General features: G+C 41.5%; 1 protein-coding gene across 1 annotated transcript in view; it reads right to left on the bottom strand.

The window, feature by feature from the left end:
- Nucleotides 1–315: 315 nt before the first annotated feature.
- The window catches only part of flt4 (fms related receptor tyrosine kinase 4), a 63,648-nt gene continuing 51,572 nt past the window's right edge, over nt 316–12,391 (bottom strand). The window contains exons 17-30 of the mRNA XM_050042187.1: nt 12,037–12,172; nt 11,407–11,511; nt 11,115–11,228; nt 9,294–9,382; nt 8,934–9,093; nt 8,731–8,825; nt 6,964–7,086; nt 6,679–6,790; nt 6,329–6,428; nt 5,991–6,096; nt 5,789–5,913; nt 3,432–3,552; nt 3,175–3,260; nt 316–918 (exon numbers count right to left, since the gene is read on the bottom strand). Of these exons, the coding sequence (XP_049898144.1) occupies nt 699–918; nt 3,175–3,260; nt 3,432–3,552; nt 5,789–5,913; nt 5,991–6,096; nt 6,329–6,428; nt 6,679–6,790; nt 6,964–7,086; nt 8,731–8,825; nt 8,934–9,093; nt 9,294–9,382; nt 11,115–11,228; nt 11,407–11,511; nt 12,037–12,172 (1,692 nt within the window). The 3' untranslated portion in view covers nt 316–698. The remainder of the gene's footprint in view (nt 919–3,174; nt 3,261–3,431; nt 3,553–5,788; nt 5,914–5,990; nt 6,097–6,328; nt 6,429–6,678; nt 6,791–6,963; nt 7,087–8,730; nt 8,826–8,933; nt 9,094–9,293; nt 9,383–11,114; nt 11,229–11,406; nt 11,512–12,036; nt 12,173–12,391) is intronic.

Genomic DNA, 12,391 nt, shown 5'->3' with positions numbered 1-12,391 from the left:
TAAGAGGTGCTTAGCATGACTCACTCCTTTTATTCACCCTACATCCCTCTGTTTACCTCCGTCACTTATTCCTTGTTCATGGTGTCGCGTATCGAAGCACTGCCACCTCCACTAAGTGGCACAGATCCACAAATATTCCCTCATTTTGTTGATTGGTCTGTTATGTGGATCATCACAGAGCTTGTGGCTCTGGCTCGCTTGTGGACCTGTAATTAGCATCAGAGCATGACAAATGCAAATGTGCCCCTAAAAGATGGTACTTCAGCGGAATAATGACAGCTTTAACTTTGGATTAATCACAGAGAGGAGAGCAAGAAGAAGATAAAATTCTTTATTTCTTCCCATATGAGGCATAATTTGTACAAGTGAAGGAAGAATACTCTGTATATAAAAGATAAAAAATATAAATGTGTGAATAGAAAATACTTAGGGTTTGTTTTTGTCATAATGCTGCCACCCAGTGGCTGGTTAGAGGAACTTCAGGCACATATAGCTCAGTCTGTTGAGGCAGCAGCCGCAGAGAGAAGAGGAGATGAGTAGAGGCAAGCTCTGGTCATTAGGATCTATAAATTTATCTTCATTAATAAATGACCAATATACGTTATATGTCACTACTGAGATGTTATTAAAGCCTCCATTGACCTGAGCCAAGCTGCTCCTTTAACTCTCTGTTCTCTCGAGCTGCATCTTTGGTAAGATTACACATTGGAGGAGGCGAGGCAGGAGGCGTCAGGTGAGGAGAAGAAGTCGCAGAAGCCCTCCTCAGACAGGTGTCCATATTCGTTGTTGTAGAAGGTCTGACCTGAAAGCTGGCTGAAGAAGTTTGGACGGTGCATGGAGGTGCTGACGCCGCTGCTTCGACTCAGGGAACCATGGGAGGCCGTCAGAGGCTCTGTGCTGCTGCTGCTGTCCATACGACTGGGGACAGAACCAAAAAACAGCATTACTGTCAAGTACTGACAACGGAGGCACACAGAGGCACAGTTGGCTGTTCAGAAATAAGAAATCAGGATAGAAACTCTACAGATGTGTGCAGATATTCTGGTTGCCAGAGTAAATATTGGCATTGTATGTTTCTACAAACCGTGAATATGTAGCAAATATGTTGAAACTACTTTTCTTTATGTTTCAATTCTCAATCTTATGTTGTGACAACGCTGTGGTTGACATGTGGTTAGGTTTAGGCACAAAACACACTTGTTTATGGTTTGTATGTTGGGGCTTAAAATACCCTGATGTTGTTCCAACAAACACTGCTAGAACTATGTCAATTTACAAATGCTGATGTATGTAAGAAACGTACAAATGTAACATCTTACTATATAATGACGGAAACTGTGTGTGTGTGTCTGTGTGTCTGTGTGTGTCTGTGTCTCCGTTCCATGTTTTTCTCCTCACTGACTTGGTCAATCCATGTGAAATTTGGCACAGTGGTAGAGGGTCATGGGAGGATGCGAATGAAGCAATATTACATCAATTGGCCAAAGGAAGGGGCCACAGCAACCGACTGAAATGGCAAACTTTGAATGGGCATATCTCATGCCCCGTATGTCGTAGAGATATGANTCGATTTTTACTAAACTTGGTAGATATGTAGAACAGGACGCCTCAAGGTGACTGGAGAAATTTACGTCTAATTGGCAACTGGGTGGCGCTATAACAACAGAAAAATGCTTAAAAATGGCTAAAATGCGACCGATCGCTGTGGCTCCCCCTGTGGCTGAATGTTTTGTTTTTCTTTCTAATTTTTGGTATGACTAAGTCATGGTATGGTATGCTGTACATAATCACGGAAACTGTCAGTGTGTCATTCTGTCAGTCAGTCATTCTGTCTGTCCCACGTTTTCCTACTCACTGACGTGGTCAATCTATGTGAAACCGCACATAGGCATTAAGGATTGGCATAGGTAGAAGGTGACAAAGCTACGCATGGGTATGGACTAGTATCAGTGGTTTTCAGAAATGCACAATGCCAACAATTTCTTCTAGCGACTTTCTCAGGTTAAGGGAAGTTAGCTGAAAACCAAAACCTTTAACTGCTAAAAGTGGAAATTTGGACTTTTGTATGTTTCTTATGAGTCAACAGACCTCATGAAAAGACCAAAACCAGCAATGAACTCATCCTACTAACAACTTTTTTCTGTGTCAGCTTATTTCTCTGTTACATAAAGCTCCATTGTTGTTCAGAGACTATTAAAAACACAGCAGAGAGCCTCACTGTTGCACTGTGTGACATGTTCCTTCACCTCTATGAACATGTATATTATAGTTTACATACACTGGTCTGGTGCCATAATACCCACTCCTGATTTAGTAATGTTTGACATCAAACTACAGTGCCCAGATACAGGAAGTCATTGAGGCTTTTAAAAAATAAACTTGACTGTCTTTATGTGTCTATGTGTAACATCGCAACTGAGCATACACTTCCATCATCATGTTCTAAGCCTCTATGCACTATAGACTTCCAAAGTTCAAATAGGCGCCCAAACAAAACACAATTTTTATCACAGATTTATGACTTGAAGAAGTTGACACACAGAGCCGAACTCATCTTCAGGTTCCCAGCTTTAAGTTAATGTATAAACTTTCCTTGTGGCATATCCAGCTGACCTGCTACCGCCCTCTAGAGATCCCCTGTCCCTCCTATACAAAAACACAAATGGGCCTATGGAGTGGAAGAGGTTAATGTGTTGCTATTTTTCCCCTGTGGTATTTTGAACAATGGGGGCAGAGGTTGGTAAAACCCTTCCGTCTTTTCCTGCTTTGAGTATACATGTGATTAATCATGTAATCACTTCAGAGCAGCTCTTAAAGGTTCCTCCTCCATCTTTGCTGTACGTGGGCGTGATTTGCTGAGTGTCTCATTCTTTAATTTTAGCAAAAGAACTTTTTGCCGCTCTCTCGAACACTGTTGAGCACTAATTCGCAAAGCTTTGATGAAAATGCGGCCTGGGTTCAAATGAGTCAGACTGTTGCTTACACCTACTGCTGATGCTTAGCTCCTTCGCAAGTCTACTGTAGTTTCGCTTTATATAAAGCTGTGAGTGGATTTTGCTGCCATGCAGGAGAGAATGGCTGTTTTCTCATATTGACTCTGTGGTGTGACTACTGCACATCCGTTGTGCGTCACTTTCAGACAGTTATATGGATCCAAGCTTTTGTATGATTAACCTTTTTGAGATGGTGCCCCTGTGCTTGTGTTCAATCCGCTCTAATTCCTCGGAGGCCAGGACCATCCCGCTGTCTGTCTGGTTATCCTGGGGAGAGACACAGTTGGACATCATGTGAATCAAATGTCTTCGGTTGCTTTGTCTGCAACTATTTTTGGTCATTACCTGAGGAAAAGGTTCCCGAAATCAAAAGTCGTGCACCAAATGTCACCAGTCTGTTCACGTTGTCAACAGTTGATAAGAAGATAAAGAGCTTACTTGAGGAGCTTTCTGTGGGTGCATCCCCAGGGGCAGTTCTTCAAATGTCTTCACTCTGGGCTGGCATACTTTGGAGGGTCCCACAAACACACAGCCGGCAAAGGGCACGCAGTTATAATACCTGGTCAAGAGGTGTCGACAGGATAATCACATCAAAACATGATAAGACAAACAAGAAACAGTAAAATATGTTGCATTCCCTTTATTTTCAGATGTTTTTGTTATAAATAGGTTGTCAGCTGCGTGACTTTCTCAGTCAGCGCTCTGATTTGATTATCTGTGAGACTCTTTAGGACTCAAGACAAGGCGAACATCATCTGAAAACACAGACGTGATGATGCATCTCCGTAATAATACTGTTTTTCCCACCACATAAAACATCTTGTCTGAATGTGTGTGACCTCTCGTTTAATAAGAACAGTCAGTTAATTTAAATTTCAAATTACCCGTCTCTTTCCCGCAAGCTAAACGTCCTGACAGATGTACAATGTCTTTCACATCATTAACACAATGTGAGAAAAAAGCTTTACAGACCTACATGTTTCTATAATGGCTTGTAAAATCAGACGGTTACTTTTCAAATCATGTTTTCCATAAATTCTAAACTGTGAAGCAATGGGAGGGAAAACAATGGGAGTAAGACTGCGAGACATGAGTTATGAGAAGACAGTCTTATAAGGTGCATTTGGACTTTATGATGAGATGCTGTTTCCAGGGTCAAGAACCTGAATTAAAGAGGAAATAGACTATAAGTGTTTTTGCTTTAAATTATCATTGGGAAGTAAATGTCGATTGCACAGTGTAATGGCTATAGAATCATGACGCCATCAGCGTTTAGATTGGTTCCCTTTACGCCTCGCTTTCACTATGCAATTCTGTCTGCCACAGGGTACGATCCTCCATGAAAATGAAGGCTTGTTTTATGGTACAGAGGGGAGCGTGTCAACCATTGTGCAACCAAGACAGGGAGAGAACAGTGCTTTTTGTTTCATCACTAGCTATTGGTACCAAAGAGTATGAGTGTAAGTGCAGTTACTATCCCCTAGTGACAGAAATGGTGGACAGTGGAACAACTGAAGTAAGTGTGGAAACTGTGGTCGATGCTAGTGTAAGCTATTTGCCTCTCAGCGAAATGCTCCAGGTTAATTCAAGTTCCCTCTGGTAAGCAGTGATGCACAGTGTACTTCTAAGGCTTTTATTATGAAAGGTACGAATGAAAGGAATGGTGTTGTAATGGGCAGGTGTTGACCATGTGGGAGGTAATAAAGAGTTTGCCCTCTTGGTTCAGAGAGCACGGTCTCACTCCGAAGACGTCGAAATCTGGCGCTTGGGCAGTGACTTGCGGTGTCAGAAACCAACGAAAAAAGGCGGCATGATAGACGCAGCTGGACAAGGAAGAAAGTTAAGGTGGTGAAAGTCCGACTGGGACGGATGGGTCAAACAAACACGGACTTTCACCCGAGAGAGCAGAGTTTGTATTCTGTAAGTTTCTAAAGCCAAATCCTGTTCTTTTGTTGTCTAAACCTAACCACGTATATTAGTTGTTGAAGGGAAAAAAACGTCGATTTGCGGTGTTAAACTGACGTAGTGCGTGTATTTTGAAAGAGACTGTATGTAACCGTTAATTTCCTGTGAAAACGGAAGTGTATTTTGAAAGAAGACAATGCATGTAACGGGCAGAACTTGACACGTTGTCCCAGAACCATCGCACCCAGGGTACCTTGCACGTTGTATGTGGACGTGGAAAGTCCATGACCAAATGGCGATATGTGACGAGGTCGGAGTGAGAATGTGTTGGTTCAAAATACAGAGCCTTTTGGCTACACTAGGCGTGGTTCACCCAATATAATAACACTTGGGAACACTAGAAGAAAAAAGCTGAACACTTGATTAGTGTTTATGCCTGCATGTCCAGGTTTTTGTCACCATTAAAGATTCACTGTGTTTTTAATAAAGTAAACAGGTCCAGCTTTCCTGTGGCTGTTGCAGCCCCCGAGAACTTGCTGTCAAATATTTAACAGCACTCTGTAAAATGAATTATTTATGACTAAATAAGCATGCATAATAACTCTGAGCTGATCTTCTTCATCAGGACTGTGTGGGTGCGATTTGATCTGATGTGATGTGATTGACAGTAACCTGGCAACATGAGCAATGTTGCCGAACCCTGATTGGTGCGTAGAAGCACATGACATCATGTTCACCATCCAACCAGTGAGAGGAGCTCAGACAACAACACAAAATCACATGTAAAATAACCATAACTGTTTTAACTGCCAGAAAAGGGTGTGTTCGATTAGAGGCACATTGCTCATGGTAAGACTCGTTTTTAAGGATGACAGGATATATATTAGGACCTGGTGGGTAGAGTGTTGCAGGCCAGTCTCAGTTCCTCCTCAGATGGGGGGCGTGATGAGGCCTGCGAGAAGCCATCATCCTCTGAGCTCTGTGAGTGGTTCAGAGGAATGTAGTCCTTCCCGTCCTGAAGGAGTGAAAAAAATTAGTAAACTCTTTACAAAACTAAAAAAATAACTACGAGTAAAGTTTCACTGAACTTACAGGCAGGCTGTTGTCCTGCAGCAGGTCTCCCAGGATCTGCACCAGAGCAGGGAAAGTTGGTCTTTCTTTAGGTTCACCCTGCCAGCAGGTCAGCATGATGCCGTATCTACCAGCAGAGGGCGGCACCATCACAACACTGACAACACTGAGGTCTCCAACCCTGACTCACAGCTGCGTATACTACTATATCCTCTCTTTAATATACAGGCCAGTCAAAGGTACGACATTTATCAGCAGAATCTTGTTCGCCCTTAAGATTGGCTCAAGCAATTAAAGGACTACAAATCTAATTTGACAGCCAACGATGAGAGAAACAATAAATCACAGCCCACGCTTACATTTCAGGGGAGGCAGTCTCAGGTGCCCTCATCCTCACGCCATCTTTCAACCGCTTGCAAAAGTCTTCGTCAATCTGCACTCCCGGGTATGGAGACGCACCTGAGGGCGGACAAGAGGAGGATGAAACATTAATTAACATGTCAGAGACAGAAAAAAACAGCTTATTGTGTGTTTGGATAACAGTGATTAAGATTTATTCTGCCTCTAAAAGTTAATGAAGAATAAATTCCTGATTGCTCCTGGCAGGAGCTGAGATTGATAGGCTCTCGTAAGCACCACACACTTGTGGAGGAGACTGTATTGAAACCATTTGATTTTTCTATACAAATGATGAAATGGGTGTTTTTACCCAGTGAGAAGATTTCCCAGAGGAGAACTCCAAAGGACCACACGTCACTCTGGCTGGTGTACACTTTGTCAAAGATGCTCTCTGGAGCCATCCACTTTAAAGGCAGACGAGCCTGATGAAGCATTGAAACACCAGACAAGCGTTACCCGACAGTCACATAAACACAAAATACACCCACCTTTAAATGTAACCATTAAGTGGGTGATTAAAAAACAGAGAAAGAAGGAGTTAAGTGTTCCCTCAAGGTGAATGGAGATGGATAATGAGCCTGTGAGGATGCCGTACATTGCCTTTCCTGACATAGTCGGGGTCTTTGTATATGTCTCTGGCCAGGCCGAAGTCACAGATCTTCACGATGTTGTTTTCTGACAGGAGAATGTTGCGGGCTGCCAGGTCTCTGTGGATACACTGTGGATACACACACGACAGCACATACATCATAACTCTGCAGGGCAGGTGCGTGTGCATGTTTGTGTGTCTGTATGTTCACGGGAAGTTTTGCATGCATTGATTCCAACCTGTTTTCTCTGATGAGTGAATTACAGATACGATTTGGAATAACCAAACATTCACTTGTTTATTTTAATAATCTGTTGCCTTAAAATCTGTGTGTGTGTGTGTGTGTGCCTGTGTGTATCTCTGTGCCAGTTTGTCAGCAGGACTGGAATATGTCTCAGCCAGGCTGAGCTCTGTGGAATCACTACAGGAGACCCAACATCATTCACATAGCTGTCGAGTAAACGTGCCTACCAGGTCACAACTGTGAGTCCGCTTAGTCTGGTCACATTGTTTATATTCATTATAAATTACATCCGCTTTTCTTGTCCCCATTTAAACTTCATTATTCACCCGATTACCAGTGGATTCACACATGAGATGGGCTGTGGCTGTTAATGTGAATTAAATCAGCTCATCAACAAATCCAGTAACAGCACAGATGACAGTTTGCACATCTCGTCAATACTTGGATCGGTGCTGGTGTACATAAAAAAAAATCTCAGCTGTCTGTGTGAAAGAAAAATCAAGATTGACATTTGTTTGACAGTTCATTAATTGTACATTAAATAATCACCACATTAAATGAATAATGCAGACTGGCATCAACAGATTACCCAAAGAGTCTGTGCTAAATGTCAGATTTAATAGAATCAAATCAAAAAGGTAATGGGGGTGTTGGTGGCTTAGTGGTAGAGCAGGCGCCCCACGTACAAGGCTGTTGCCGCAGCGGCCCGGGTTCAACTCCAGCCTGTGGCCCTTTGCTGCATGTTACTCCCTCTCTCTCCCCCCTTTAACACTTGTCTGTCCTATCAAATAAAGGCTAAAAAATGCCCCCAAAAATATCTTAAAAAAAAAATAAATAATAATAATTAAAAAGGTAATGTTTGTTTCATTTTTTATTTTTTTTATTTGATTAATAATTTTTAAATTCTGAATTTTATGTATAACTTTATTTATTTATTTTTTATTTTTTTATTATTTTAAATTTTTAAATCAATTAATTATTCAAATAAATAAATGATTTAAATCATAAATTCTGAATATAATTTGCGTTTTTTTTATCTAATAATTTTTGTATAATGTAACTTTTAATTAATTACATTTTTAGTACAATTAAATTTGAAATTCAAATTGACCTGAATTTATCATTTGGTCAGATTTTATTTGATTTAATATCGTTGCCAATTACATGTTAAAGAGGAAGCAACATGTTTTTCCAAAGGTGCCTAACTCCTTTTTTTTTTTTTTATGCAGCTGTGAGTATTTCTCAGTTTCCTTAGTGCACTGCATTGTGGGAGAATAGTGTTCATTAACAGCACATGCAAACAAAGTAATTGGATCTATTATGCAACCTGACATTTTGGAATATATTTAATGTTGTCTCTTTTCCTGTGTAAACACGCTACATATTCAAATCCTGCTTATCAGTAATAAGCAGTATGGGATCATGGCACAGCCCTAGTTCATGGTCACATGGTTAATTAACAAGCACAAAGGACTGGAAAGCTGAATGATCCAGGCTACAACCTCTGATGACAAGTCATGATAATTAACCTTTCTGGAGGCCAGGAACTCCATCCCACGAGCCACCTGGAAACTGTAGCAAATGAGGTCTTCTATTGTCAGGGGAGTTTTCCACAAGTCCTCCACTGGAGAGAGAAGATGAAAAGAAGGTCAGCCACAGACAGAAAAAAGAAGAAGAACTGTAAAGATACAATGAGTTATGTAACATGCTCTTGTGAATTAAACAGACTCACATTTCTCCACAGCAGGATTCTCACTGGGCGCGTTGGTTGATGGACTCTGAGGACCGGTGAGAGTGGAGGAGGGAGGAGAAGGTGGGTGGCGAGCTCTTTGGTCCATTTGACCCGCCTCAATCATCCGTCTCACCTGGCTCTGAGTTTTAGGAGAGCGATCCTGAGTGTGGGAACAAGTCAGTGCGTCATCACCAAAATCAATACATAGTTTTGTGGGAAGAAAAAACTAGTGTTGAATAAAGACAACAGAGCAAAGAAAGAAATATTGGCTCGACTGAAGCAAAGACGATTCTCTCTGCAGCAGGACAAACAAACATAAAACAGTAAACAGTGCTTCAGTGTCTGCAGTGTTTTGGGTACCCTGTACGGGAGGAAAAACTCTCTCTTGGCTCGTAGGAAGTTGGACAGATTCCCATACTTGCAGTATTCCACTATCACCATCAATGGACCTGATGACAAAGACAATACAACACTCAGCTTCACAGTGACTGTAAGAATAAAGCTACAAATATTTCAACACACCCTGAAATGTTTCTTCACTTGATAAAACACATTAAAATGACCTCTGCCTCTTGTTAAGGAGCTCGTTTTTTCACATCTTCAAAATAGTGAGAGGTGGCCTTCTGTAAGCATTTCCTTTGTTAGGGTAAACAGGGTTAAACATTTTCAGATGTGTGCCCCTCAAAAACGTGCTCACGGGTCAAACTGATGTATGGACATAAAATCAGGGTGTCAAAGAAAAAGAGAGGCAGCTGTTTGACTTTTTTCTAAAAAATGTTGTGTGGAAGCTGCAGGGGGGAGACAACATCATGTAAACACCCACAAAAAAGAGTTTTGAGGGCTTTCATGTGGTGTCGGAATGATTGGGAAAATGAGGTCCTGACTGGAAAGATTCACAAGAACGCAGCCTCAAGTTGGAAAGTCTGTGAAAACTTGCTGTCTTTGACGTCATATTTGCAGAAATATGGTGGACAAAAGTAGATGTTTGGTTGATGGTAAGAAAACTTTTCATTAATTCACATAATGCATGTCAATTTCACCTTGCATGTAATTTGTTATATGGTATTAGGTTGTAACCACATTACAACTTAAAGCTCATGAACACACAAGTTTGGTATATTTCAATCTGAATCCTATTCACCATGTTTTGTGTCTAAGTGACTAGTGGAAACAACAGTTTTTGAAGTTGGCCAAGTACTGAGCAAAGCACTGCAGCTGACAGCAGCTAAACAGGCTGTAATGTAACCGCTAGGGCAGGGGTAGGCGGCCTGCGGCTCTATAGTGGCTCTCTGTGGCTTCGACAGAAAAAATTATTTAAAAAATTAGGCATGTTCTCACTGTCCTATTTACGTCCATTAGAAGTGCTTGTTTTTGCCACTGACAGGTTCAGATTGTTATTTTAAGTGTCTACCAACTTACTGACTGTATCCATACAGAAATAGACCTTTACTGTTAAAGAGTAAGATACTTTTTGTTGAACCAGAACCAGCCCTGAAATCACCATCACCAAACCCACCAGACTCCATGTAAAAAAACCAGTAATTTTAGTTTGTACAGAGCCAGAATATTTTCACATCTAACTGGGTGGATTATGGGTTTATTTCAACCAAACAAGACTTGGTGATTGTTGGAACAGTGAAAAGACGAGCCAGATTTTGTGAGTTGTATTTTGTTTCTATCAACATTGAATGAAGTGTGTTTTACGATGATAAAATTGCTGTTCATTTACATGGAGTCTGGTTGGTTTGGCGATAGCGATTTCAGGGCTGGCTCTGGCTAATCAAAAAGGATCTTACTCTCCAGCAAAAATGTCTATGTCTAGGGATCCTTTCTATAATGTTGTCAGACACCTAAAATAATAATCTGAGCCTGTCAGTGGCAAAAACAAGCACTTTTAGTCAATGAACATTGACGGTGCAAACATGCCCAGTGTGGTCACATTGCAGCCTGATTCACTGCTGGCAGCTGCAGCAGTCGTGCACAATACTGGACCAATTTTAAAAAGATGTTATTCCCATTCATCACTTTGACACAAAAGCATGGAAAAATGGGACCAGGTTGAAAAATACAGATGGTACCCTTTAATCTCTAAAACCACTAATTATGACATGAATATTTGATATTTTCTCATATGTGTGTATTACACACACACATATGAGATGTAACACATGTAAATCTCACCATTTGGTTTGGTGCAGGCTCCTAACAGGTTCACCACATTCAGATGGTTACCAATGTGGATCAGTATCTTTAACTCCGACATCAAGGCCTTGTGCTCACTGGCTGTGGCTCCGTCTGAAAGACACACACACACACACACACACACACACACACACAAAGTGGAACATTATTTAACAATCTCATTGTTTGTTTATGTGTTGTTAAATAACTAGGTCATATGTTACATACATCATTCATCACTTGGCTTCTTAGAAAACTTCCTACAACAATGAAACACAAAGACAAATCTCACCCTTCAACATCTTGACAGCCACTGTGTCCAAACTGTTGCTCTTGTTGATGCCATAGATTGATGCTTCAATTACTTTTCCAAAGGCACCGTGGCCTAAAACCTTTCCTATGTCAGGAGAAAGAACAGAAAAACACAAAATATTCATGCTCATTGATCTATGCAGGCTTGGTTTTGAGTCTCATTGGGATACACAAACAGTCACGGTCGGGAGCAGTTGCAAAATGTAAATGCATCTGGCATCCATATAGACAAGGGGGGGGGGGGGCAGAGGAATAAGAATCTCAATTGCAGCATTTGGAAACAACATGTTCCCATAAGTTGGGATCTGTCGTGGAACAGATGCTTTTCCTCAGGGCGTTTTTAAGAAGCTGTGCTGGGAATGAGCACATATTTAACATTAGCACTTTACTTGGCAGCTCTTTGCCCGGCTGGCTGCGATCCAAACTCATGCCATTAAGGATTCTGGAAATGGAAAACTAATTCAGTTTCATCCATCTATTCGCTTCCATCTCTGCCTGCATATTTCCTTCCTCACAACCCCCCCCCCCCTCACCCCCTCCCCTCGCTCCCATTCACTTGTTTGTACCAACATACATACATCCTTTTCTCCCACCCTTCCCGACTGCTCACCAAGTCGGAGTCTGTCTCTGGAGATCTCCCACTGCGAGGAGTCGTAGGGCAGGTATTCACACTGCTCATCCAGAGGCACCTCCCCCGGGTCCATGATGATTGACAGATAGCCCGTCTTTATGTCTGCCGGGTTAACCTGAGGTTCAGAGAGACAAAGAGCTCACGTCAAACATCGACTATAGTGTGTACTGAACATGTGATCCTGTCGGCTGTGATGTTTTCTCCTCAGCTAAAGAGACAGGCTTCTATCACGCTCAGGATGATAAAAGCTGCTATCACATTAGATGAGTCAAAATCTGAATTTGATCAAGCTGGAGCGAAGGCTGACTTTCTATACAAAATTTTGACAATCAGA

This window comes from Epinephelus moara, chromosome 4, assembly GCF_006386435.1.
Source record: "Epinephelus moara isolate mb chromosome 4, YSFRI_EMoa_1.0, whole genome shotgun sequence".
Classification (NCBI taxonomy): domain Eukaryota; kingdom Metazoa; phylum Chordata; class Actinopteri; order Perciformes; family Serranidae; genus Epinephelus; species Epinephelus moara.
Note: the sequence above shows the minus strand (reverse complement) of the source record. Positions and strands in the feature narration are given on the sequence as shown.